Source organism: Apis mellifera, linkage group LG2 (assembly GCF_003254395.2).
Source record: "Apis mellifera strain DH4 linkage group LG2, Amel_HAv3.1, whole genome shotgun sequence".
NCBI classification, from domain to species: domain Eukaryota; kingdom Metazoa; phylum Arthropoda; class Insecta; order Hymenoptera; family Apidae; genus Apis; species Apis mellifera.
Genome location: NC_037639.1, coordinates 13,451,777 through 13,476,624, shown reverse-complemented (window position 1 = coordinate 13,476,624; position 24,848 = coordinate 13,451,777). Strand labels below are relative to the sequence as shown.

The 24,848-nt window shown below is 45.0% G+C and overlaps 1 protein-coding gene across 7 annotated transcripts in view; it reads right to left on the bottom strand.

The window, feature by feature from the left end:
* The window catches only part of LOC551167 (multidrug resistance protein homolog 49), a 55,824-nt gene that overhangs the window by 17,648 nt on the left and 13,328 nt on the right, over nucleotides 1-24,848 (bottom strand). For 2 of the 7 annotated variants that reach the window (XM_623561.6, XM_006568983.3), the window contains exon 7: nucleotides 1,686-1,819. In XM_623561.6, coding sequence (XP_623564.3) covers nucleotides 1,686-1,797 — 112 coding nt within the window. In that variant the 5' untranslated portion in view covers nucleotides 1,798-1,819. Of the gene's footprint in view, nucleotides 1-1,685; nucleotides 1,820-14,142; nucleotides 14,971-16,096; nucleotides 16,560-24,848 lie in introns of those variants that run through there. The other 5 variants (XM_006568981.3, XM_006568982.3, XM_016918087.2 and 2 more) reach the window with 5 other exon arrangements.

The following is a 24,848-nucleotide window of genomic DNA, read 5'->3' as shown; positions in this document are numbered from 1 at the left end:
ATCCGCGTTTCAATTTTTTTTCTTTATTCTAAATCGTGAAAATAATCAAGTAACGCGAACGAAAAATGTTCCACGATCCAATTACGTTGAAACTTATTCGAAAAATACCACCGTTCTTTCGCATTTTAAATCTCGCAACGTTTCCAGAACCGAAGCCATTCCACAGAAATAATCGAACGTCTCGAGCGAATTTTCCTCGAAATTGGAGAAACTTCACCATTCTTCCTGGACAAGGATCTCCTCCATTGTTTCACGGGCGTAATAAACGACGGCGACCTTCGTTCGCGCGCAAAGGATCGTAAATCTGGCCGGCACGGTATGTAAATCGTGCGGATTCGCGGATCAACGGAGACGAAGCACCGAAGGAAACGAAACGCCAAAGTTGCGAAGGGGACGGGCCGCCCCTTTGGTCGAGCTTCCAACGCTTCCTCCTCCATCTTCCCCGCCCGTGGAGAGGGCCGGCTCCATTAGCGGCGTAATTGCTGTTCCAAACTCCTGCGACGAATCTACGACGATCGGCATTTTATGCACGGGACTGTCTCCCCGTCCATCGACGAATTTACCCCCCGGTGCACGCGTCCGACAACTTCGACCTTCTCGCAACTTGCCCGACCAACTCCCCCCCTCCTCGATTCGATCACACGTTCGATTCGGGTAATTGCGCGTTTCGCGATCGATTTGGCCGTTCGAAAAAGGTTTGTGGAAGTGACTTTTTCATGGAATGCAATAAGGGAAGGGATGGAAAATTTTGAAGTAATTCCGAGTAAAGCAATTAGATTATAAAGTTACGATACGGTTTTGTTGAATTGCGACATAACTTTCCTCCGCGCATGGAAAAAGAAAAAAGAGGAAAGAGACGAAAGAGCGTGTGCGCGATTACGAGTTCGAGGAACACTGTTCGTTACGGATAATGGGCACAGTTTGACGAAAACTTGGGCAAGGTTGTCTCGCCTTTTTCAGTCTCTCTCGCGTTTTTACACAATTTTTTTATACTCTTATACTTTTCTCTTTCCTTCAGTCGGTGAGGGTAATTTATCAAGACACGCGGTTTCTAAGTATTAATCGCGTTTCGCTTCCATCCATCGTTCGGGATGAACGATCATCGTCTCTCCCTCGAATCATCGCACGCGAGAAATTATTCGTCGAAAGAAAAATTTGTATCCACCTTCTCGTCCAGTAGTCCCTGTCATCTCCCGATCGGGGAGATCGATCTTTGTCCGACAACTTTCGCGAAAAAAACGGGGGAGGAAATACGGAAACAATTGGCCGCGAATTATTCCGGTTTAATAATCCAGCATAAAGGTCTCGAAACATTCTCGATCCGAGAAATCTCGATGATCATTAGTTAACGATCGATCGAGCGAGTGATCGAGCGGTCGATCGATTAAAAAGAAAGGCTGGAAAATTGCAAAATTTTTCATCTCATCGATCACCAGGCTTATAACCATCGATCAACAATGGATAAGCTCGCCTATTTCTACATTATACGAACTTCTTTCTCCTCGTCGAAAGAAGTTTAGTTTGGCCGCCAAGTTGTCGATAAACCGGTCTCGATCTCGATGTAAATTAATTTCTCGCGCGCCAAACTTGCATCGCGGATTTCGATCCGTTCCTGGGAGAATTTCGATCACGATACAACTCGACAGGTTGGTTCGGGGAATGGATTAACAATCGTATTTACTTACACTTCAAGAATATTTTTTCCTGGCGGTGAGAGTTTGTTTTTTGGGGTTCCATTTCCATACCCTGCGCCTTCTCGCGCGGGTTTGCTGTCCACTGACAAATTCGCCGTGTCATTGCGCATTCTTAATTAACAACTCTGCAAAAGAAGAAACGGAAGATGAGGAAATTTAACCAAAATTTAACTCGCGGTTGAGAAAATCGATTCTTCGAAATTTATCGCTTCCAACGTATTCTTATCTTTATAATCGATTCTTCGATATAACTTCGCGATAAATTAACAAATAAAAGAAATAACGTATAATCACATCCTACTCCAATCTTTCTCCTCCTCTACCTACATAACTATCCACGAATAAATTCTTCGAATAATGGCTCGCTAATTATCGAAATCTCGTTGTTTCGATCGAGACAAAAGCCGTCTCCGTTGAATCGAATCGCTGAGTGAGGGGGGGCCACGATGGACAATTCTCTTACAAACGTTCCATCCTTTGTTATTCACAACAAATATATATATATGTACACACACATGCTATATACGGTTGTTTAAGCGACGTTTCGAAACGTGACGCGCAACAATGTCGGGAACCCTTGAGCTTTTCGATAAACGATCGGCAACAACGGCGTCACGCCGGAGAATTGGAAAAAACGCGGCCTTGCACGATCGCGATAAATTAAAGCCGGGCTGACGTTTTGATTGTCGGCCCCGGCCTATATATTTGTTGCGGTCAATATTTGCCCCGCTCGATCCATTGTCGTCCAACCCGACCGACCGTTGCGACCGGTCTGTTTCGTCCCCGGCCGGGCGGGAGGGGGAGAGGTCCACCAGCTTTGCAAACGCAAACTGCAATTAGCAACGATAATCCAGGGACAACAAACTCTATTTACCCAGGTCATTATCCACTGTATCATACGTTTACCGCGCAGGATATATACAATCTAAGCGATGGCTAGAACGTGCGCTAATACGTGTTAATTAATCGATTGACCGATGGGACCTATGATTACGTTTAAAGGAGAGGGGAGAGGGGGAGGGTGGCTGGCTGTCCGCTGGCGGATTATGCGATGACAGTGACGAAAATCGTTCGTTTCATGATCGATCTCGTTCGATTAATGGAAAGATGGATGGGGGAGGGGGTTGTAAATTAGATCGATATTTTTTAATCGCCGATCTCGTTCTCCTTTCAAGAACGATTCGACGGGTCGAATGAGGTATTTCGATGGGCAAGATTCGAGAATGTGAGAAGTATGTTCAATGAATTATCAAATGATTTTATCTACGTTATATTATTTTTAAATGTTGATAAAGTTATTGAGGTGAATTTTAAAAATTTTTAATCAATTAATTAATTTTAAAGTAAATTTTTCCGAAGCCTCGGTCGGTTTTTAAATTAATTATTGGTTTTGTAATTCTAGTTTCGGTTCGTACGGTTAAAAACGATTTCGGATGGAAAGTTTATATATGTGTGCGTTCACGCAAAAAGGAAAAGGGAAGTTGGATAGAGAGAAACGAACGAGACCACGAGGAACTGTTCGGCAACTGCAATTTCCAACTCGTGCCCCACATCTCTCGGACTTTCTTGCGTCTAATTGCTGTTCTAATTGTCGAATGAACGGCACGATAAAAAGTTGTTCAAGTCGTTAGGTCGTGTCGCGAACCGAGTTGGAGGAGGAGGAGGCCTTTAATCGTAACACGGGGCGAGCCCCTTCGCTTTCGAAAACGTTACGTTCCTTTCGACGAAATTGGCGAAACGAGGACGACAACGTTGATCTCCGATTGTCGAAAGAAGGATCTCGATATTTCGAATCGAGACAATTCGATCGAGAACAGTGGATTAATTTATTCGAAACATCCAACGTAATTAACGTAACGAGTAGTCGTGTACGATGTTATAAGATAACGTTTCTCCATCCTCTTCTTTTCAACATCTGTCAACGAAGTCTTTGGAAAACTCAGTAATAAGAACGGGAAAACTGGTCTAAACGAGAGACTTGGAGAGACTTTGAGCAAATGAGAGAAAACTAATAAAATACAAAAAGAAAAAAAGAAGAAGAAGATATTCTCCTTTTTATTTCGATCGGTATCTTTCATTACTTTTCCCCTTTGATCAACCATCTCTTTGTTATGGCGTCTAATCTTTCGCCTCGCCTTCGAGGTAACTAGAAGTAACGACGCGACACCGCCATCAATGTCTCCACCCTTTATATATATTTTTTAAAATCGATATCCCCTTGAAACGAGCTACTTTCCTCTTAGTCTTAGAGAGGATGAACGGAGAGCAAGAACGAGTGAGAAAGAGATACAGAACTCCGTCTCCGTGCGATATTTTCCAATTCGGTCGCAAGGAAAAAAGAAGGAGAGAGAAAAAAGGGAGGACGAAAAGATCGAGATTTTATTAACGATTCCACTGCGGCTGGAAGAGAATCGGGACACGAGAAGTAATAAAGAGCCGCGAGAGGACGGACGACATCGTGCGCCCGGTCAATTTCGAATTATCCTATTTCACCGTGAACGAGAGCTTTCCGATTTCATTTGTCTCCGTTCCAATAACCTTCCCCTCATCCTAGGCCGATCAGCTGGTACGCGCCATCTAATTTTTCCTTCGTTGCCGGTTTATAAAATTCTCTCCCTTCTTGATTACCAGATCGAAGCAACGATAAATAAAGTTGCACGTAGACTCTTTTCTCGCGGATCGTTGATCGTCGAAACTGAGAAACGAGGAATCGAAACTCGAGCAGTTTTCAGCACATAACTCAAGCAATCATTCAAAAATTTCTCCAAGATACTTGAAGAAATTTCTCATATCTTATCGAATACAAGAAGAAAAGTCGAATCGAGATCCAACCTTTATCTTTCCATCCGTTAAAATTTTCAGATTATTATTCTGAGAGACGAATGACGCTCGTCGCGCGAAAAGTTGCACGATTTCCCTGCGGAGCTGGCTGCCCATCTTTTTCGAATTTTGGAGGGGGCCTCCCTCCTCTCCCCCCCCAATCTTTTCGAAATTCCGCGGAACAAGAAATTTCAAACACGGGAAAGCAATCCGCGCCAGATTTTGTCCCGCTAATGTATTTGCCTCTGCACGGATGTAGTTCCTCTCCGAAACTTTAAACTTGGACGAGGAACAACACCAGGTTGAAAAATCGCGGCTAATGGGAAAAATTGGTAAAGTTACACCGGCGAGTTGGCCGCCGACTTTCGCCGCGGCGCCTTCGTCGCAATCGCGAAACTCCATTAAGCTTGGAAACTAATTTCCAACCGGGTTTTCGCGGCCGGCATCGCGTAATCGCCTTCCCTGTCCTGTCTCGGGAATTATTTTTACCGGAAACAGCCTTTTACGAATCGAATTTCTTCCTTTTTTTTTTTTTTTTTTTTTACGTCGTGTCGAAATAAACATTTGCGGCGTTAATGAATTTCTCTCGAACGTTGTTGGATCGGAGTGCAATCTAATAGATTCGACAAACGATAATTTCGATTAAATTCCAATTGAAGGAGGATAAGTAGGTTTCGTGAAATTTTTGGGATATTAGAATTAGACGACGGTGAGAATCTCTTATCTTTTCCATTCAACTATTTTTTCAATAATGTAATGCTTTGTTAAAAAGAAAGCATATCAATACAATACAGGAAATGAAAAATATCAAACGAAAATCAAGTTGATTGGAGAATTGGAAAAAGACCTCCCTTTCGTTACCTCTTGCTATTCTCTCCAGATTTTGATACACGCTATATCCTATAATCATTCTTTTCGCAATTATGCTCTCTCGCAAACCTCCTTACCAATTATCAAGAACCTAATCAATTTCCACGATTAACGCATTCAAACGTAACGAGCTACAAATATTTCCCGATCTTCTTTAAATCCTCTCCTCCCTAAACGAACGGGAGGGACGAAACACCGCGTGCATAACGATTGTAAAAAAAAAGAGAGAGAAACACACGTTTTAATCCCCTCGTCGTATCTGTCGGAAGCACGCGTAGCCAAACGGCCGCGTATTTACGATCGACGCGTGATTTACGACGGTCGTTTTAATTAGCGACGAAAATATACGAAGGAGGAAGAGGAGGAGGAGAGCCCTCAGAGCGAGAAAGAGATCATCTCTCTGACCGATAGCGAGAGATGGAAATTTTGTTAACAGAATCTCAGTTTTTCTTTTTTTTTTTTTTTTTTTATTCGTGAATGACGAAGCGAGAAGGAGATCCTCGACCTGACCGAGTTATAATTAAAGCAATTCCCGCGGTCCTCGGTTGCTTTGTGCCCTCTGAGGTTCGTTAAGCTCGACAAATTAATTTCCATTGTATTTTCAAACGGCCAGCGGGCACAATTCTCGCGCCCTTTAACCGTGAGTTCGAGCCACGCCACCCCCTCTCCTCCTTTCCCTCCTCCGTTCGACGATGTCCCGTTGAAAGAAGTTAAAAAAAAAAGGGGGAGGGAAGGGAGGGAGGGATCGGAATTCGGGGAGAAAATTTTTCTCCAGGAGGGAGCAGCTCGATCGACAAATGTTTGAACTTTCCTTCCCCCCTCGGTCGGGGGAAGGAAAAGTTTCATCGGTTTTCCCCGGTTACGCGAATCGTGAATCTTTTATTCGAAAAATGGCGGGGCTTAAATTGGTCGAGAAACGAAAGGTTAAAAATTTGTCGCCCGGCTGCCTGGATGCTCGTGATTTGTACGTGTTACGGCCAACTCGATTAAAAGTTGCGCTGTTAAAAATCAACGAAAATTCCGTTTTTTTTTTTTTCCTTTTTTAATGAAATCGCGCGCCGAGAGCGACTCCTTTGAGGATCGATTTTTAGAGGGATTCGTCGTAAGCGGATTTTCCATTCTCGTGAAATTAGGAAATGTAAAAATAACGGTATACTCGTTCCATATTCGATCGATCGTTAAATATTTCCCCTCTCAACGTTCTCTAAATTCGCGTTTCAGTTACACAAACGTGCATTATCATCTTGCACAATATACTCGCGTTTGGAAACGCTAAACAATTTTGTCGTTCGATATTCTTAATGGCACACACCGGATCGTTTATTTATTCCTGGCTTTCGATATTTATCTTGGCTCGACAGCGTTATTCGAGAAGGATACGTCTCGAAGTGTCGTTCGTTTTTCTATTAATCGAGAGTGTACGATCTCTCCTTTTCGTCGCGACGCGAATTCCGCGATCCCCCTTCCTCTCCCCGACTAATTTTAGAAATTCAGAACGGCCCACGGTAACCGGCCACCTTCTGGAAACGATTCCAGATCCTCTTATACACCGATCGGAGGAGCCAGGTGTTCGACGAAAGATCGGGGCAAAGAACGAGCCGCGTCGTGAATCCTTCGAGAGAAGCTGATTTATCGCGGATCTCTTAAAGAGAGAATGGAATTAATTCGATTCCGCGAACTTGTCGGTAAAAATATAACTCGGATATACATATATATCCTATCTTCCTATCGCGATAACGAAAATTACACGTGGAGATTCGAATTGTTTATCGTGCGATTATTCCGGATGAACGGATTGTTTTATCGCCGAAGAAAAATTGCGGATATTTTGGAAGAGATATTAAATTCGTATTTACGACCGAAGATTTGCAGATTTGAAATCGACGAACAGCGTGTCTCGCCGCTAGACTCGACGATCTATTTTGAGAGAAGGATCGGTAACGCGGTGCCGAGTACAACAATCTCGATCTGTTCTGAAGGGAAAGAAAGGGGGGAGAGGGAGGAATTTTGACGGGAGGAATGTAGAAAAGCTCGAATCGAATTTCGCGAACAAACGTCGACGATAGTGGTGGTGGTGGTATTTTTACGCGTACGCGCGCGCACGGGCGCGACTCCAAGTCCACGATCGAAAGCTAAATACAGTGGAGGGACCCTGACAGACGAGATCGTCTGCAACCTTGGGCGAGTCTGGCCAACGCCGCCCACTTTATCGCCAACTCGCGAAAGCTTCTTCGACGTTGGCAGAAAGCGTTATCCGCTGTGTGCAGAAAGAGAGAGAGAGAGAACCCGAAATATCGCGCGATAATGGCGGAACAAGGAACGCGCATACCCCGGTTTCGAACACGCGAAAGCTGCAGCTCTTCTGCCCGAGGTCACCGAGCAAACTACTCTTTTAAGCCGTAAAAAAGCATGGATTCGTTGCGTTGCCAAGAATCGGCATCTGGAAATCGAATGAAATCGGCGTCGCCCCGATCTCGGATAGATTTAGATAATTGTTGCGAATCTTTGGAGAGAAGATGAATGCGGAAAGAGTGCAGGGAAGAGTGGATGGATAACGATTGTTATCGTCGAAAATAGATAATATATCCGATTTTGCCTATAATCGTGCGTATCCTCGTAAATTAATTATAGATTCTGATCGATAAATGATACTCTCCTTTTTCATCCTCCCGCGGAAAAAAAACGTTTCTGGCCCTGATTCTTTCGGAGTGACTTTCTTTTTTTTCTATTCTTTTTTGCATCTCGGAATACCATTAGGTACCATTGTCTTCTCGATGTGATTCTCGTGAGAAAACAAAGGGAGGAGGAACACGGGGATCGGGAACGGGACGACTTGTTCCTTGACGTTTCAACCGTCGAGCAACGCAAACACACCGTGTGTTTACAATCGTCTCGTTGTTCCACCACGCTTTCAACGATTCGAATTGCCGGAACGAAAAGCGTCGAAACGTTTTCTAGCGTCAAAGTGGCGTGACAAAGAGAGAGAGAGAGAGAGTCAACATCCCTCGTTCGAGAAAGAAATTTTGCGAGAGGAACGCAACAACGATTCGGAAATTTCGTGTTTGTCGGTATAGTCAGTCATCAGGTATACTTGATTCGAGAGATATCGCGTCGATTGATAGCTTTTGACCCAATTGCCGTGTTATCTATTGAATTTTTTCGCCGAGGATGAAAATGCGGAAGAGAAGAAATTTCTTAGAAATTGGAAATTCGATGACGGGAGGAAAGTTTTCGTTTCCGCGGGTAACGAAAGTAATCTCAATCATCGTTCGTGATACAAATGGAAAGGAAAAAAGAGAAAAATAAAAAAGATCTTCCATCTCCGTGCGGTTTCTTCTTCTTCTTCTTCTTCTTCTCCGTGTCCGATCCGGTTTAATCCCGTTGTAAAAATTAATTCCGCCGCAGGGAATTCCGTCGTATTCCCAATCGTAACTTCTCGATACCTCTCGTCTCTGTGTATATCTGTCGCGACGAAACGGGAGGCTATTTGCAACGCGATGCTCTTTCTCCTCTCGACGAGTGAAAAAGAGAAAGGAAAAAAAAAAAATGAAATCTCCGACTGTTGAAAGTGGATTCGTTGACCGATGATCTCCCTAATCTAATCGATAATCGTGATACTACGCCTTCGTTGAATCATTTTGTTTAATTTGAGACGGCTTAACGAAACGAACCGATTACATCCAAATAGAAGATAATATCTGGAAATTCGATAAACCGAGACGACACGAAACATAAACAAATCACTCGTCGAATATCCATGCAAACGAACCGGCCCTTTCTTTCTCTCTCTCTCTCTTCTTTCTTTCTTTTTTATCCTAGAGAACCTCGATGAAAATTTCAACGCTTTTTCGATCGAGAAAAAGCGATAAATTTGGGGAAAATACACCCAACAATTCCCTCGACCGACACCAAATAATCCCAACCGATTTCCGAAACGCCTCGTGTTCCCTCGATCGAATCCAATTTCCCCCTCCACTCTTTCAACGCGAGTAGCGGCGAATCGAAGGAAGGGAATTAAAAAACGAAGATTTAAAAAAAAAAACAAAGAAAAATAGAAAAAAAAAGGAGAGTAAAAAAAAAAAGTCGAAGAGTGACGATAATTGGGGGGAGGGGGCCAAGTTTCATGGGAATTTCATCGTTAAAATGGATACGGGAGGGAAGATGGGGGGAGGGGGAGAGCAAGGGGAATTCGCGTAACAAAGGAGATTAAAGCGGGCGGGGGATCTTGTCAGCAGACAGGGTAGGTTGGCAATCCTTTGCGCAACAGCTGCCGCTAACTATCCGCGGCTCGTCGACCGTCCAATCCAGTTAAGGGAGTTTCGAGTTTAACGCTGTTACGCGAATCAACACGGGACGTCGCCGCGAAAATCTCCGCTCGTTTCTCGCCTCCTCCGATCGCCCGAGTTTCGCCGCCGATGGTAACGACCTCCTCCCGCCCCTCTCCGCCCCCTGCCGCCCTTTCATCACCCCCCAATCGAATTTTCTCTTCCTTTGTTCTTCGATTCCACCACGCCCTGCCGTGTACGCCTCGAAAATCCAATTGGTAATCCAAACACTCTATGATAATACTAACGGATACTCCTCTCTCTCTCTCTCTCTCGGCTCGTAAACAATGCATCGAGGTAAAAAGGAACGAGCGATTCTCTCTCTCTCTTCCTTTGCCATCCCTTCATCTCATCCTTTGTTTCAGGTAATTGTATTATGTAGCCATATGATATTAATCGAGAAGTGTCTCAATAATCAAGAACGTGTTTGTGATCAATTCACATCTTATTTCTATCGTCTCTGCCTCGCTTAAACTCGCTGTTTTTCGCGCGAGACGTTTATAAAGACGCGCGAATATAATCGATATTGGAAGAATTGATTAGAATCGTTCGCAATTGACAGGGAAGGAGGAGGAGTGATACATGATCCCGTTCGAATCGGCTACAAAGAAAATCTTATACTTGGATATCTCCATACATCCATGGTAAATCTCTCGTCAAACAAGAGACGGGTTCCTCCGGGCTTCGCGTCCCCCCGGAACCGCGTTCGAGATGATTTAGCGATTGCGACGATCGATGATGCAATCGCGCTGAACATCTTGCGCGATAACTGCGAATCATCTTCGTTTACCCGGCACCGGTGATACCGGTGCGAAGAAGAGGACGTGCGTGTGTTTGCCTTCGCCTCGAACGCGAGGAGGATACACGACTCGGTTGGTAATGTCACGGTAATCGTAAAGTACACTTTGGAACGATAATTTCCGACGGATTAGTGGAAACTAGAAATAGACGTTGATAAAAGTGATCTCGAATCATTCGCCCGATTGTTTTATTTTTAACCATCTTTTTTCTTTTTTTTCTTGCCATCGATCGATCGGGTGACGAAACAGATCGTCTTTCAATAATCGACGACAATGACGATGGAACGCGGAGAAGATTGACTCGTTATCATCGGCGAGACTGTTGCGGGTTCGTTGTTTGTATTGACAAACACGAAAGTGTTTGTGCATCCGAGAGAACGTCACCAGATTTTCCACGATCGTGTCAAAGATAGCTGGAGGTGGAACAGCTTCGTGGATAAAACGGCCAATTATTAAAAGCGTCGCATCGATACGTCAACGGGAATTTCTCGACACATTTCAAACTGAAAGACAAAATTCGAATCGTCGTATTTTCTTTCCTCGGAAATATGAACTTGATATACATGAATTTTTTATAAAGTATATACGTATTTATACACATTTGATACCCAATAAATAAATAAATAGATAAATAAATAAATAGAAAAGTTGCTCTACGCGAGCAACGATTATTTATCGAAAATTGATATTGACTATTGGAAATGAAAAAAATAGCAAATGGGGACAAAAGAAACGGCGCCAATTATACAATCGAACGATCTCATAATCTATTGTATATTACAGTTACGATAAGAACCGATGAAAAGTCTGGCTGCGATATTACGTATTACGTAAGCAGTCGCCGATTTCCCACATGCCTAATTACAAGTGTGTCCGAAATCTGTCGCGAAGTTCGAGAAATCCCAACTTCGGGTTACGTAATAATTCGATTCGAAAAAAAGAAAAGGACACGTGACTCGCGCCGAGAGTAATAGTAGTAGTAGTAATAGTCAATCCACTCGACAGATAAATAATACGAAATTTTACTCTTATTTTCATTAGATAATAATGCGACTCGATAGAATCTTGATCCCCCCCCTCGCTCGATTTTTACCAAAATCAAAATAAATAAAAGAACGAGGGAAAAAGAGAAGGTTTCTCGGAGGAGAAGTAATTTCGTTCAACCGCCATTCGTTGGTGAAAAAATAAAAAAAAATAAAAAAAAAAAAAGAAGAGAAGAAAGAAACGTTAGGAAATATTTCCGATATTTCGTTGATCGTTGTTTCTATCGTAAATCTTCTCGAGAAACGTGTATATGTATATATATATGTATATATATGTTTTCCTTTCGGTGATGAAATCTTATCCGAAATTTTAAGCGTGGCACTCGACGTCGAAAACTGTCGTGTCGTGTCTTCTCTATCGCGAAATGAAACAGTGTTTCCATCCGGTATAAATGTAGACGGAGGGACTACTATTTGGCGTCCGACCAATTTACCTCCATAAAACTAATAACGGATCGGCAAAGTTTATTTCGAGTGCGATAATAACGTCGAAGCAACACACCTGGTTCAGACTTCATTCCCGTTCGTGGAAGAGAAGGAACAGCGCGGTCTGTAATTCATGACACAAACAAACGAGGTCGAACAGATTCTTCTTCGTCACGAAATAAGAGAAAAATAAAATTCGTTCGGAAGATTTCCAAGCGTTTGAACAAGTTTTCTCGTACACGAAATCGGCTAAATTTTGATTGGATATCGATAAACGATCGCCCCTATCGCGTCAAATCGAGGGATCGACTGCGCGATCATCGATGAATTTTTAAATTCGATTCTCTCGAAATTAATTTTTAAAGAGAATTTATTTCCCGACTTTTTTGCTTATTTTCGTATTTGGATTAAATTATTACCAAACCAAGATTCGAGAATTATTATCGATCTCGCTTCTGTTCCAACTATTTTCAACTGTTCGAATTTCAAAGTCGTGCGTTGGAGCCTCGTTCGTCTTAATTTCCCCTCTTATTTCACGTACATTTCTCCTCGAATCTTTTATTCCCGCGAATCACTCTCCATGACACGTGCACAGAAAATAGGACCAAATGCGGGAAACAAGGAAGGGGAGAGGGGGAAAAATTGGTAGAATCGTCCGACTTCTCGATCCATGTAGGTCAACGTGCACGACTCTATCCTACTAGAACTCTCTATCCTTGTGCCAGTTTCCGAGCTTTGATAAACGGTACCAAGATTATTTTGAAAGCAACCGAGAACAGCTATAGAGGTCTGGCCGCCATCCGAGAGCGTCAATTTCAATTTTTCAAACTTCGATTCCGCCCGTCGAAACGTTTCGAAACGTGTTTCAAGGAAACGAAAATCTGATCGAGGATGCACGAACCGAGATAACGAGTCGGGATTTTATTATTATTATTATTATTCATTCGAGTGGAAAATTCGAAAAAATACGGAGGAAAGGCTCGATCACACGTGGCGGAATGACACGCGCCATTTTACGCGGCAACAAGTCGCGGGACGAAAGGTCACGAAACCGTGGAGGGACGGCCCCATCGGTTCGATCGAATATTTTAAACAGGATTACGTCGACGAGAGTGGCTTCATCCCCCGCCTCGTGTTCCCTTTCCGTTCGTGGTCGTTTACCCCTCGCTCGGGTTCATCGACTTTTTCGCCTCGAAAACCGCCTCCACCTTCTCCCCAAAATTGCGAGGAGGATAACACGCGAGGATATCGCGCGATCAAGGTGGGAGACGGTCGCAAAGGAAACATGGATCGTACACGCGGGCGATATATAGGTCGGGAATCAATCGGAGAATTCCTGTTGCGTCCACTGCTCGATGGCACGCGTTTCGATACGCTTTGCACGAATCGATTTCGATTGGTATTCCAGACGCTTGCGAGCGTCTACGCCGTCGGTGATTAATCATTGCGAAACGCGTCAAGGAAATGCATTATCCCCGTCCCGTCCTGTCCGAACGTTCTAATCTCCTAATTTCTCGAAATTGCATCCATCGGATGCATATCCACTTGTGAAAATGAAACGATAGCGACGTCTATCTTCGAACAATCGCTACCTGTTGTACATACGGAATAATAGCTTATCGGAATAACATAATATGTGGGGCAAAGATATTATTATAATTTCTTTCGTGGAGAGAAATTGGCCGGTTAATTGTCCGATACGGATAATGGATTATCGACGAGAGGTCGTTCCATACGTGAGAATGGAGAGAGAGGAAAAAAATTCGCTTTCTTCGCGGTAATAATAACGTTCGCAATCTCGATTTTCTAAACAACGATAAAATCGTATTCCATATTCTATGTTTACTTTCGCGCGTTCGGAACAACCTTTTATCGATAGTCCACTTATATCTAATCGAAAATTAATCAATTTCACTTACTACTCGAAAATTTTTTCGAATTCGACAAATTTTATTCTCTTATTACTATTATTTCTTCTTTTTTCCTCTCTCCTCCCTTATACGCCCGTCCTAAATCTATCCGTCGAGAAAAATCTTTCTCTCTGATAAAAAAAAAGCTGTACATTTTTCTCGATCGAAATCGAATCGAGATGGAGGAAGAACGAAATTGTTGGAGGAAACGAACGAGGATCCCTCGTGAATAGATATTCGTCGATATCACGTACCTTGTCCAAGCTCTACTGCTTCCAATCGTTATCCCAAATGTATCTGTTCTGATCAACGATAGGCCTCGGTGCGTTGACGGACCCCTTCATAAGTGTCCCTCGCAACTTCACTAGGCTTCACTATGCGGGTTGAAAATGCACACGCGTGTCCCACGTACGTGCACGTATCGCGGCGGTGGTGATCCAAAGCGAAGGGGGATCGGGTGGAGGATTGGAGAGAGAGGAGGGTTGGCGCGTCGAGCGTCGATGGAGGGCGTTGGGGGAGGACGGTAAGGTCCGCGACGTTGGAAGCGAAGGAGAGAATGAAAGGCGCAGCGATCGGCCTCGCACGAGTACGAATTACTGAAGCCACCTGTCGAAAGAGTCTCTCTTTTATACGCTCGAGATAACGCCGGCTCTCGGGGTTTACATGCGGCTGGGTTTCCTCGTTCTCGGTCGTAAACATCCGATCGGGCTCAACGGTGATTAGAATTACGCTCGCTTGTATAATTAATTATTCGCGATCGTTGCGAACGATTAGAAGACTTTGTTGCGTACGTTTCGTTTTTCCTTCCAAGCTTTGAGGAGAAGGATTCCTATTCGTTTTCGGAGCCAACATTTTTGGGGGGGAAGAAAAAGCTTGGATACGTCGATTCGAAGATCCGATTGTAAAGTATAAGATATACGCTTATTTCAGGTTACGATAAGGCGTTGATAAACCAGGTTGGTCAATTAGAAATCGATCCGCGTATATTCGAACGGAACAAATGGGTGAGAAAAATGGAATACGAATTGATCGAGTCGAACGGCACCTCTAATTTCGGATCGGATAACAAGGGTTTTCCTCGAATCGGAATGTATCGTTCGGGGAACGTGTGCAGAGGGAAAAAACGCGTAGACTAGTAGCGAGAATATGTCGCAATTTTGTTCAAATCATTCCGTATTAAAAACGCGTTAGACGGAAACAAGGAAAAACGTACGGATGACCGACGAAAAGGACGTACGACGAGGAAATACACCAAGGTTTTCCTCCGCAGCTTCGTGGAAAATTGACCACGAAGTTTACGCAACGTCAAAGATAACGCAAGGTTGAGGAGAGCAACGATACTTAGGTCGAGTCGTCTCTTTCCACCGTTTCGAAGGTGAACGAGAACACGTTCGATCGTCGCCAGTTTGCGCAAAACGCAGCGACGCTCGAACCGGGTCGAACCGTGGAAAAAATTCAAGCGCGAAAAGTGACGCGCCACCTTAAAGGGGAGCAGCCACGGCCGCGTCCGATGCCGCAGTCGGGACGGGAAGCCAGACTTGGCCGTTAACCCGTTATCGAGAAGAAGAAGAAGAAGAAGTAAATTGAAAATTTCTCGAAAACGAAAAACACCACCGTGTATAAAATTTAATATCGAAAATGCTGGAATAACGACATTTGACCCGTTTTCCGTACAACCTCGTTCGTTTCCTCGCGATTGTTGTTACGTTTCGAAATATCGAACTAACTCGAACCGTTAAATTTTCCCCGTTTACGTGGCACGTGTTTTCCAACACTCCCTCCACCATTCGTCTCGCCTCCCACGCGTTCCTCGCAGAACCGTAGGCGCTCGTTCCATCTCGACGAGATCGAATCGAGGGGGGTGGAAACTCGCTTCCTCTCTAAAAACGAAAAGATGGATCCGTGCTCTTCTTCCCTCGAACACGCTCGTCCCATGCAATAACGTGTTCCATCGCGACTGCGCGTCCCTATTGTCGAGGTTGCTTCCGCCATTGGCCTTGAATTTTCCACCACCAAGGTCGCGACACTCGAAATTCCGCGGGAACGCGACGCGACCTCGAGAACGCGAGAGGATGCCCAGCGCGGCTCAGCGAGGGGAGGGGAAAGAGCGAAAACCCTCTCCGAGCTTTCTCGAGAGAGATTAATCCTCTCTTTCTTCCCTCTCTCTCGAGAGAGAGGTTTTTATCCCCCCACGGTTGAGAAACTCACTGGGTGCGTCGAGGAGCGAGCCGGTATTCTCTCTCTCTCCGTGCGTCGGGGGATCTTTTCGTGTGGACCGCGATGCTTAGTAGCTTTCGAACGACTGACGCAACGGTGCCTCGGCGTCCAGACGCTTACGCAACGACGCCACGTCGTCCCCTCTTTTTCAACCCCGTGGGATAGAGGCAGAGAGCGAGGCGGCGAGTCGAAAAGGGACGGCGTGTGTGCGTCGACGAGATCGGAAGCGAGCCAGCGGGAACCGGTGCGAACCGGATACCATCGAAATTCTAGGAACGAGATTCGTGGCGCGCGGATCCCTCGTCACGCCCCTGGGATCCAACGATGACGTCTGAACCGCCGCCGCTCTTTTCGCCCGCCCTCGATGACGCGTGTGTTCGAGTATTGACGCTGCGCTCTAATTGAACGGAAATCCTCTCCTCCTCTTCTTCTTCTTCTTCTTCCTCTTCTTCTTCTTCTTATCTCTCTCTCTCTCTCTGATCTTGGTTGATCTTTGCCAAAACTTTTTTTTAGACTCCCCCCGATCTTGGACGCTTCTCTCCCTCGACTCTCGAGGATCGACGCTCTGTGAGAAAACAACGCGAGGAGGGAGGGGATCGATCGCGGGCAGGAAACGAAAAAAAGTAGGAAAAATTTTCTGCGCGAACACTGGTGCGAGATCCGCGACGATACGATCCATCGGCCCCTGTGCGAAGCCCGCAAATACGAAGGCGCAGGCTTGGCACGAGATGAATGTGGGTTGCTGGAGCGCGACGAAACGTACAGCCTCCCTCGATCCGATGAATGGATGTAATCCGCCCGATTTATCCCGATATCCCCACCCGTTTCGAAATTAAAATTCGACCGGGCCCCACTTTATCTTTGTATTCAACTTATCCCCCTAACTTCTCCTCTCTATCCGCAATACGTGTCTATTATCGTATCTTGGGATTAAACTTTCATCGAGTTTAATTATATTCAGTCGAGTTGACTTTTTTTTTTCGAGTGATGGAAACGAAATGGTAGGAAACGTTTGGATCTTCTCTGCCACGATCTCGAGATAAGCGGCATTCGAGCGACAGAACCGTGTTCCGAGTCGAGGGAAGTGACACGAGACGGATGGCAAAATATATATATATACACAAGTACACACAGACATCGATTATTCCACGTATGCCCGTGGCGTCTATATGCGGCGCGATTTTAACCCACTGCGGATAGACGGTCTGCAACGAGCGGATCGACCTCGACATCACGCTAGACACACTGACCCATTTCGGCTGCCAGAAAATTTCCCAAGAACGTTCCAAAGAACGGTGTTGCGCCCGTTCTATCTGTCCATCGAAACGAGAGAAATGCTCTGCGTCGAAAATCCAGACCAAAATCTTCTGAGAACTATTCTCGAGGAATAGAGATAATAACGAGGAATAACGAAAGTCATCGGCGTTGATCGAAGAGATGCTTTGCCAACTCGTGTAATTCTCCGCGTAAATATTCGCGTTTAATTTCGAGTAGACGGATCGTGCCGAAGGTTTTATTTTTAGAGGATGATAATGCTTCCGTGATTCGAAGATAGCGTTGATATTTTCGTACACATCGATATAAATAATTTTAACGCGGCCTTGAATCAACTTTGATTAGATTTCGTTGCATGCAAGATGAGGAGCGATTCCTACGAAAAGTTATCGACGGTGAAAATGGCAGCGACTGATTAAAAGATTAAAACAAATTTTCCTTATTCCACTTCATTTAGGTTTACGTTAGGATAATATCATCACATTTCTCGTACGTTGCAAGTCTCAATCGTTCCACTGTTTCCATTAATTTCCAATTTCCCTTCTTTGTGATTAATAATTCGAGTTCGGTGTATCTTTAACAATATCCTTTCACCTGAGCTAAAAAACGAAAACATTTACACGCCATCTTCAAGATCCGACGAAACCTTGCGATGCAATAGAACAAAGTCGATAAAAATTAAAAAAAAAATTCCAACGAAGCGTCAAAGTATGGAATTTAATCGAACGAACGATACATCATCCCGTGAAATGGATTGATTCTTATCAATCGACCACGGTTAATCAGCTTGTAACGAGCCATTGTGACTCACGATTAATTGTACACCGGAGGGTGGTAAACAGTTTGCAGGTAGGTCGGCGGCCGGGTGACAATGCAACGGCAACTGGGTGTATTACTTAGCCGATAACCATCGACTAATAAACCGGCGTAAACCAGCCGACTGTAATAATCGACTGGAACCCTCGTGTACCGAAGACAATTAACCATCGAGTAAACAACGCGCCGGTGAAAGTGGATCGATCAACGTCGATCCTGTTCCAAAAGGATCCCGAACCTTATTTCCGAACAATATAATAAAAGGAAAGACGTACGTGGATATCCCCCCCTCCCCTCCGACCATTATCGACCGAGATGTCCGCGACAGAAACACGATCGATCTTCCCTCGTGGAATGCCTTTGATGGATGCCGTTACAGGTCCGGACAACAACAATTTGGAAAACGGGAGGTTGAAAAAAAAAAAAAAAAGGGAAAAGGTGGAGCAACTCTGGACGAGGTTATTTATCCCGATAAATTCGTTGCCCTCTCGAATTCCGTTACACGTTAGGTATTTTCCTCGAAATTTGCATCGAGGTCGCTCGATATTCGAAGCGGCCGCTAACCGTGGCCCCGTTTCGGCCTCAGACCCTTCGAAATCGCGACGAACGAGACGAACCTCTGCTGGGAATCGGTGGAGGATCGGCCGAGGGGTGGTTAAAACTAGGAGGAGAACAGAGAGCGGAGGGGAAAGGAGGGATGGAGAAGAAGGGCAGTCACCTCGGCAGGCCGAAAACCTTCCCGCTCCCTCTCGCGACGACGCGGCTCCGCAATAGTTGAGCGGAATTTAATCGAGACGGCAATTGTTTCCTATTAACAGTTATGAAAGCGCTCCGTCCTCCCCTTTCGAGGCCGAAACCGTGCATACCCCTGGCCTCGTTTTAATTGGAATCCGTTCGAGGAGGAGGAGATCGAGGGCCGATGCTTCGAGTCGGCGAAAATTGTTGGGGCCGAAATTCGAGGGAAATACGCGGGAAATGCAAACGTGGAGGGAAAATTTCCTCCTCTCCCCTCGGTCATCTCGGAACGGGGATCTCGTACGCTGCGTTTGGGAGATGACGCGAGGAAGGAAGGCGATCGATGACGCGCGGGAGTTTAGGAGTAATGGCTCGTCGATGAGTCACGAGCGTTCGAGATTTAATTGGAATCGATAGGCCGGAGATATAAATAGTTCGACAGGGATGGGAAGAACGGCGGAGAGAGTTTTAAATAGATCGGGCGATTAAGAAATTATGTTGGGAGAGGGAAGGTGCGAGAAGCGTGAACGATGTGTTACAATTGTGACATTTCTGCTGTTCGAGGAATTAATTTCTCTACGAGTTTCGAGAAGGACGATTGGGAAATGGATGGATGGATGGATGTTTGTTGAAAAAATTATACAGAGATCGAAATCGTCTGTGTCTTCGTACGTGGAAGAGTAAATATTGTGAAAAGGAAAAGAGAGAGAGAGAAAAAAAAAAGATATTACGGGAATTCGAAGAAAAAAAGAGAAAGATGGAAGCGATTGCCGGATAAAAATACGTTATGACAAAACTCTTATTGCGGAACGCATTATCAGAGACACCATGTGCAACCTCGGTTTCCAGCCGGGTAAGCGCGCTTCGAGTGATCTCAATAACGTAACTTTCGACGAAGTGGGACGAAGAGGAAAAAAGGGGGAGGGAATTCTTAGCAAGCTTTAACGCGAAAAATTAAAGAAAAAGAAGAGGAAGAAGCCGCGCGATTTACGATTTCGAAAAGAGAAAAAGAAAAAAAAAGGAGACTGCGCAAGAGAAAGCAAAGTGTAGGCAGTTGTGTTTTCAAGAGATGAGCTCGCGAGAAGTAAAGAAAGGAATGAAAAACAGCCGAGGAGGAGAGCAACGGGAAGATTAAAAAAAAAAAAAAGAAAAAATTCGAAACCCGAGAAATATTACAAAGATGGAAGGATCGTTTACAAGAAAGATCGTTTAATAACATCAAGATGCAACGTCTCGAGCGGATCTTTCACCTTCCATTTCCTTCTTGATCTACGCTTTCCATCCTTCCACCCTCTTCTCTCCAACCGGAATATATATATATTTTTCCTTTTTCCTCGACGATGTCTGTCCGTGGAAGGAAAGAAAGAGCAGCTTCTTTCTCCAACCAAGTCGAACCAAGTTCATTTAACGAATTTTTTTGATCGAATTTCTCGGAGAGGAAGAGAAAAGCGAAAAGAAAAACGTACGGTTCTTTTTTCTTTCAACAATTATCTTTCGCGCGAACGAGAGATAATTCGCAATTTATTCCCAGATTCGACGGGATCCTCCCTTGCGTTAATTTATTCGATGTCAACGAACCGTAAACATAATCGATTTGTCACGAGACACTGGATATATTTACAACAACGTTAATTAGGCGCCAGTGATATCATCCATTTGCCTCATCCATCCAACCGCTCCACCTCCTTCTGCCGCCCGTTTCCGTCGACCTCGACAAACGGTTCAAAGTGGCGTAGCGTCACTTAGGAACGCGTCTCACAAAGGAATCGAGAACGGCCGATTGTTATTTCACCCGACAAACGTTAACGCGTATAATCAACGTTCCCCTTGCTTCCGCACGCTCGACGAAATTCTTCCTCTTGCGTGGAAAAACCAAATTAACGGAGAAGAGAGTTAAAGAACGATCTCCCTTTGGCGATAATTCGTAAAAAATTCAACAAAAATTCCATATGCAAAAACAATTGTAAACGAGGATCAGATTCCTATACTTTCACAACTTCTATCGCAAACAAGTGCAATTTTCATAATTCGCGTAGAATCATCGTAACAATATATATATCGAAAGAAAACCTCTATTTCGTGGTTTTAAATTCATCCCTAACTCTCCTTAAACAAGACCAAGAAGGTAGAGAGACGGAAGATAGAAAAAAAGAAGAAGAGGAGGAAAAAGAAACCGCGGCGAATGCAAAGCGCGGGTTGAAGTTAAAAACCGGCGCAGTTTATTGCGCCTCCCTTTCTCTCTCCCCCCTGGGCGAAAGCTCGTTAACGCTCGTCCCAATGTTTCGAATCTCTCCTCTCGGACCTTTCTACTTGGCGGAGCGGACCGATGGCGCGCGGCTATTAAAAGTTGGCGCAAAGCGGATTACGAGCGGCGACAACAGGCTAGAATCGAAATCCGTGCCGCAAAACGTTCATTTCCCGTTTCCACCTCCCTCCCTTCTCCCTAAACTCGCAAGCGGGCGAAACGTTCGGCGCGCGAGCTATTAAACGCCCCTTTACGCTTCTTTTTCTTCCCCGATTATGGAATCTCGCCGGAGATTTATGATAGCCGTGGAATGCGTGTGGAGATAATTATTGTTGAGAGGCTGTCGCGAGAGATATAATATAATCGGAGACGGTATCGCGTAAAAAATGGCGCGAGGGTTGAAATTGCAAAGCCGTCCCTCTCTCTCTGAAATAATAAGCAGCGACTCTGAAAACGAGCACCAGCACTCAAAGGGACGTTCTCCTCCTCCTCTTGCTGTCGCTTCTCGCATTCGATTTTTGTTTTCGCTAGGACGACTTCTCTCTCTCTCTCTTTTCATTCGAGATTCTCTTTTTTCCGCCCCTCGCTCCTTCTTCCGCCCGAGGGATGCGCGGACAACACCCCATAAATCGCGGCGCGAGCATTAAAACGCGGCTCGCACGGCCCGCGAACGACCGAGGGCAACAACGACAACAACAACAACAGGGGGAGGGAACAAAAAAAAAGGGGAGAAGGCTCGGGAAGTAGCGATGAAAAGGCGCGAGGGTGGAAACGTGGAAGAAAAAGTGGTTGAGACGATTTTTCACGGCGCCCTTTCGAGGGTCGCGCCCCTCGTAGCTCCGCGCCCTCGTTTAATTCTCGCCGGAGAGACGGAGGACAAAGGGGGAACGCGAGAAGAGGGAAAAAAGGGGAAAAGAGAGAAGATCGTCAATGAGGATCACGGTCGGAGCGGAGATCTTTTCAAGAGACGTCGAGCGTCGAAGAAGTTTATCATCGTCGAGTGTTTCGATTCTTTCCAGCGATAATCCCGTAGATTTAAACGCGTGCGGAGTTCCTCCGGTATTCCCAGAACAAGTGAGAAGATAAATTCGTGTGTCTCGTTAATTAAAATATTCAAAAGAGAAAAGGAATATAAAATTGATATAATTCAGGCATCAATAAGAACAACAGGTGAAATTGATTGGAATTTCAATATTTCAATATTCATGCTCATTATATCCATGCATCGACGATATTTCAATTGAATTTTTCCGATATCTTGGAAATATCGATAAGATACGAGGAGTAAGAATAGTTCCCCAATATATTAATATTTCGACGAAAAATTTCTGTTTATTTTTGTCGCGCCTCTTTATACGCAAATACTTTTAAAAATAACAACTTGGAACAAGGAAAAAATAATCGTTCCCATCCATTAACGATATCTAAAATCGGTTATCGACGATCGATATAATCGCAAGCAAGTCTCCGAAATCACGTTCAAACGAAACTCGGGTACCCGATGGTGGATCGGTCCGTTCCAAAAATAGGCGCGAGTGACGGGCGGCGATCGTTCGCCAAATCCCTCCTTCTTTTGTCGTCCCTTCGCCTACGCCGAGATCGCGCGAGCTTAATAAGCGTGCGCTCGCGAATCGGTTCCGGCCGGTAATCGGGATGAATTATTGAAACGAAGTCAACGCACGACACGTCGCGGTCGCGGCTGCGGACAGAAATAGAAGCGCGGCGTGGCGAGAATCCGCCAACGTTGAACGATCGACCGGCGAAACTCGACCCCGCGACCTCGAACTCGGGCGACAAAGATGCGATTCATCCCGTCCGTGACACGAACTCTGTGAACGAGCGCCGTCCCACCAGGCCAAATGAAATCACGACACTCGCGCCGTACAACTCGAGTGTCGATCGATCGATCGTTTCGCGTAAGCGATCCGCGCGCGGGTCGAGTTCCATTGACATCGTTTAAAACGACGACGATGCCGCGATGGCGCGAGTTCTAGAAGAGGGGAGGGGAGGGCGATCCCACCGCTAGGCGTTGCGCAACGCGATAGACGACGCGCGCGATAAACCGAACGAATGGAAAATCCACGGAAGTAAATTTAACGCGTTTCCTCGCCAACTCTCTGCGTTAAATCTATCTCCGATCTCGATAAAATCGGGATATATTTTAATACCGCGTGGAAAAGGGGGCAATAAAGAAGAGATGCAAGTTTGTTAATTCTGCCGCTAGAGGATGTACGAGTTCGTTCTATCGAAACGCGGCCGGTGTTTGTGTTTCCAACCGCGTGAAATAAACCGGGACTGCGCCCCAAATATATATAACGCCACGTCGCGTTTTCACCGACGCCGATTTCGTAAACCGTGTCGTGTCGAGTGAATCAGAAATAGAACAGACACGAGATCTCGCTTCGTCGTATCGCTTCGTGAACCTACTCGACCTTAAAAAAATTGATCGGCATCGAATTATCACGCTTCTGTAACGCTTCCCGTTCACGCGCGTCACGCGCCGATACCTCGAGCGACGGATTCAATTAAATTAAACGCGAGCAAGTCGAAGCGTTGTTCCAACCATTCGCGCCAATTCGAGCGAAACGGTTAAATAATAAATGTCGCGATACTCTTACGGATACGAGGCGTGCAATCCGATAGAATCGAACATCTAGAGAACATCGTCCAACTCTCTCCACCAGTAATTCTTCTCCCCTTCTCATTTCTTTTTCCTTTTTTATTTCCATTTCCCTTCCGTTTTCAACTCTCGTCACCGATACTCTGTAACGATGCTCCTATTTTTGCGACCGGCAGTGCGGTGGCAGTTTATCTTCTTCCACGATTTATTGACGGATTACAACGGTGAAAAATAGGGGCAATGAAAACGGACGAATTGATGGGCGACGATATTTTATCGCTTGCTTAACCCGACGAAAATCATCCTCGTTATCGCTCGAAACGAATGCACCGTCTCCAGTTCACTGGGACAGCTCCTCGACACCGCGTCCATCCATCCATCCATCCATCCGTCCATCTATCCATCCATTTCCGTCCGTCCATTATTTCACCTCTTTCATCCAAGCAGCCGAAAGTAATCATAACTCCCCTCCGATCGAACAAAAACTTTCGAGCACAGACGAAGCCAACCTTCGACCACCAATCCTTTTCTTCCTCCTTCAACCGAGTTATTCGTTACTACGTCGATATCCTTTTTTTATTCGATGCAAAAGCGCGAAAGGAAGCACATCGAATCGGAAATCCAAATTCTAATAATAATATACACGAATCGATTAAATCACGATATTTCAAACAGAAAGATTCGATTCAAAGCGCGCAGAAAGATACCCGTGCAACGATCTATGAATATAGATCAATCCATTCCACGATTTTTACGAATTTTTACAAAAAATCGATTTTTTTTTTTCGAAACAATACACGCCACGAGGAAACCACACAACATCGATTCGTTATATTATTTAAAAGAAGAAGAAAAAAGAAAAATATCGTTATATTATATCGAATTGACGCGTTTCAATTCTCCTCCCTCGCCCCGATATCCGAGCGAAAAGTGGACGAAACGGAAAAGCGAGAACGCCGTCAGAGATCGAGAGGGGAGCGGAGGGGAGAAAAACCTTTTTCCAATCGTTCCGACTATTTTCAAATCGCAAACACGGGGGAGGAGGGAGGAGG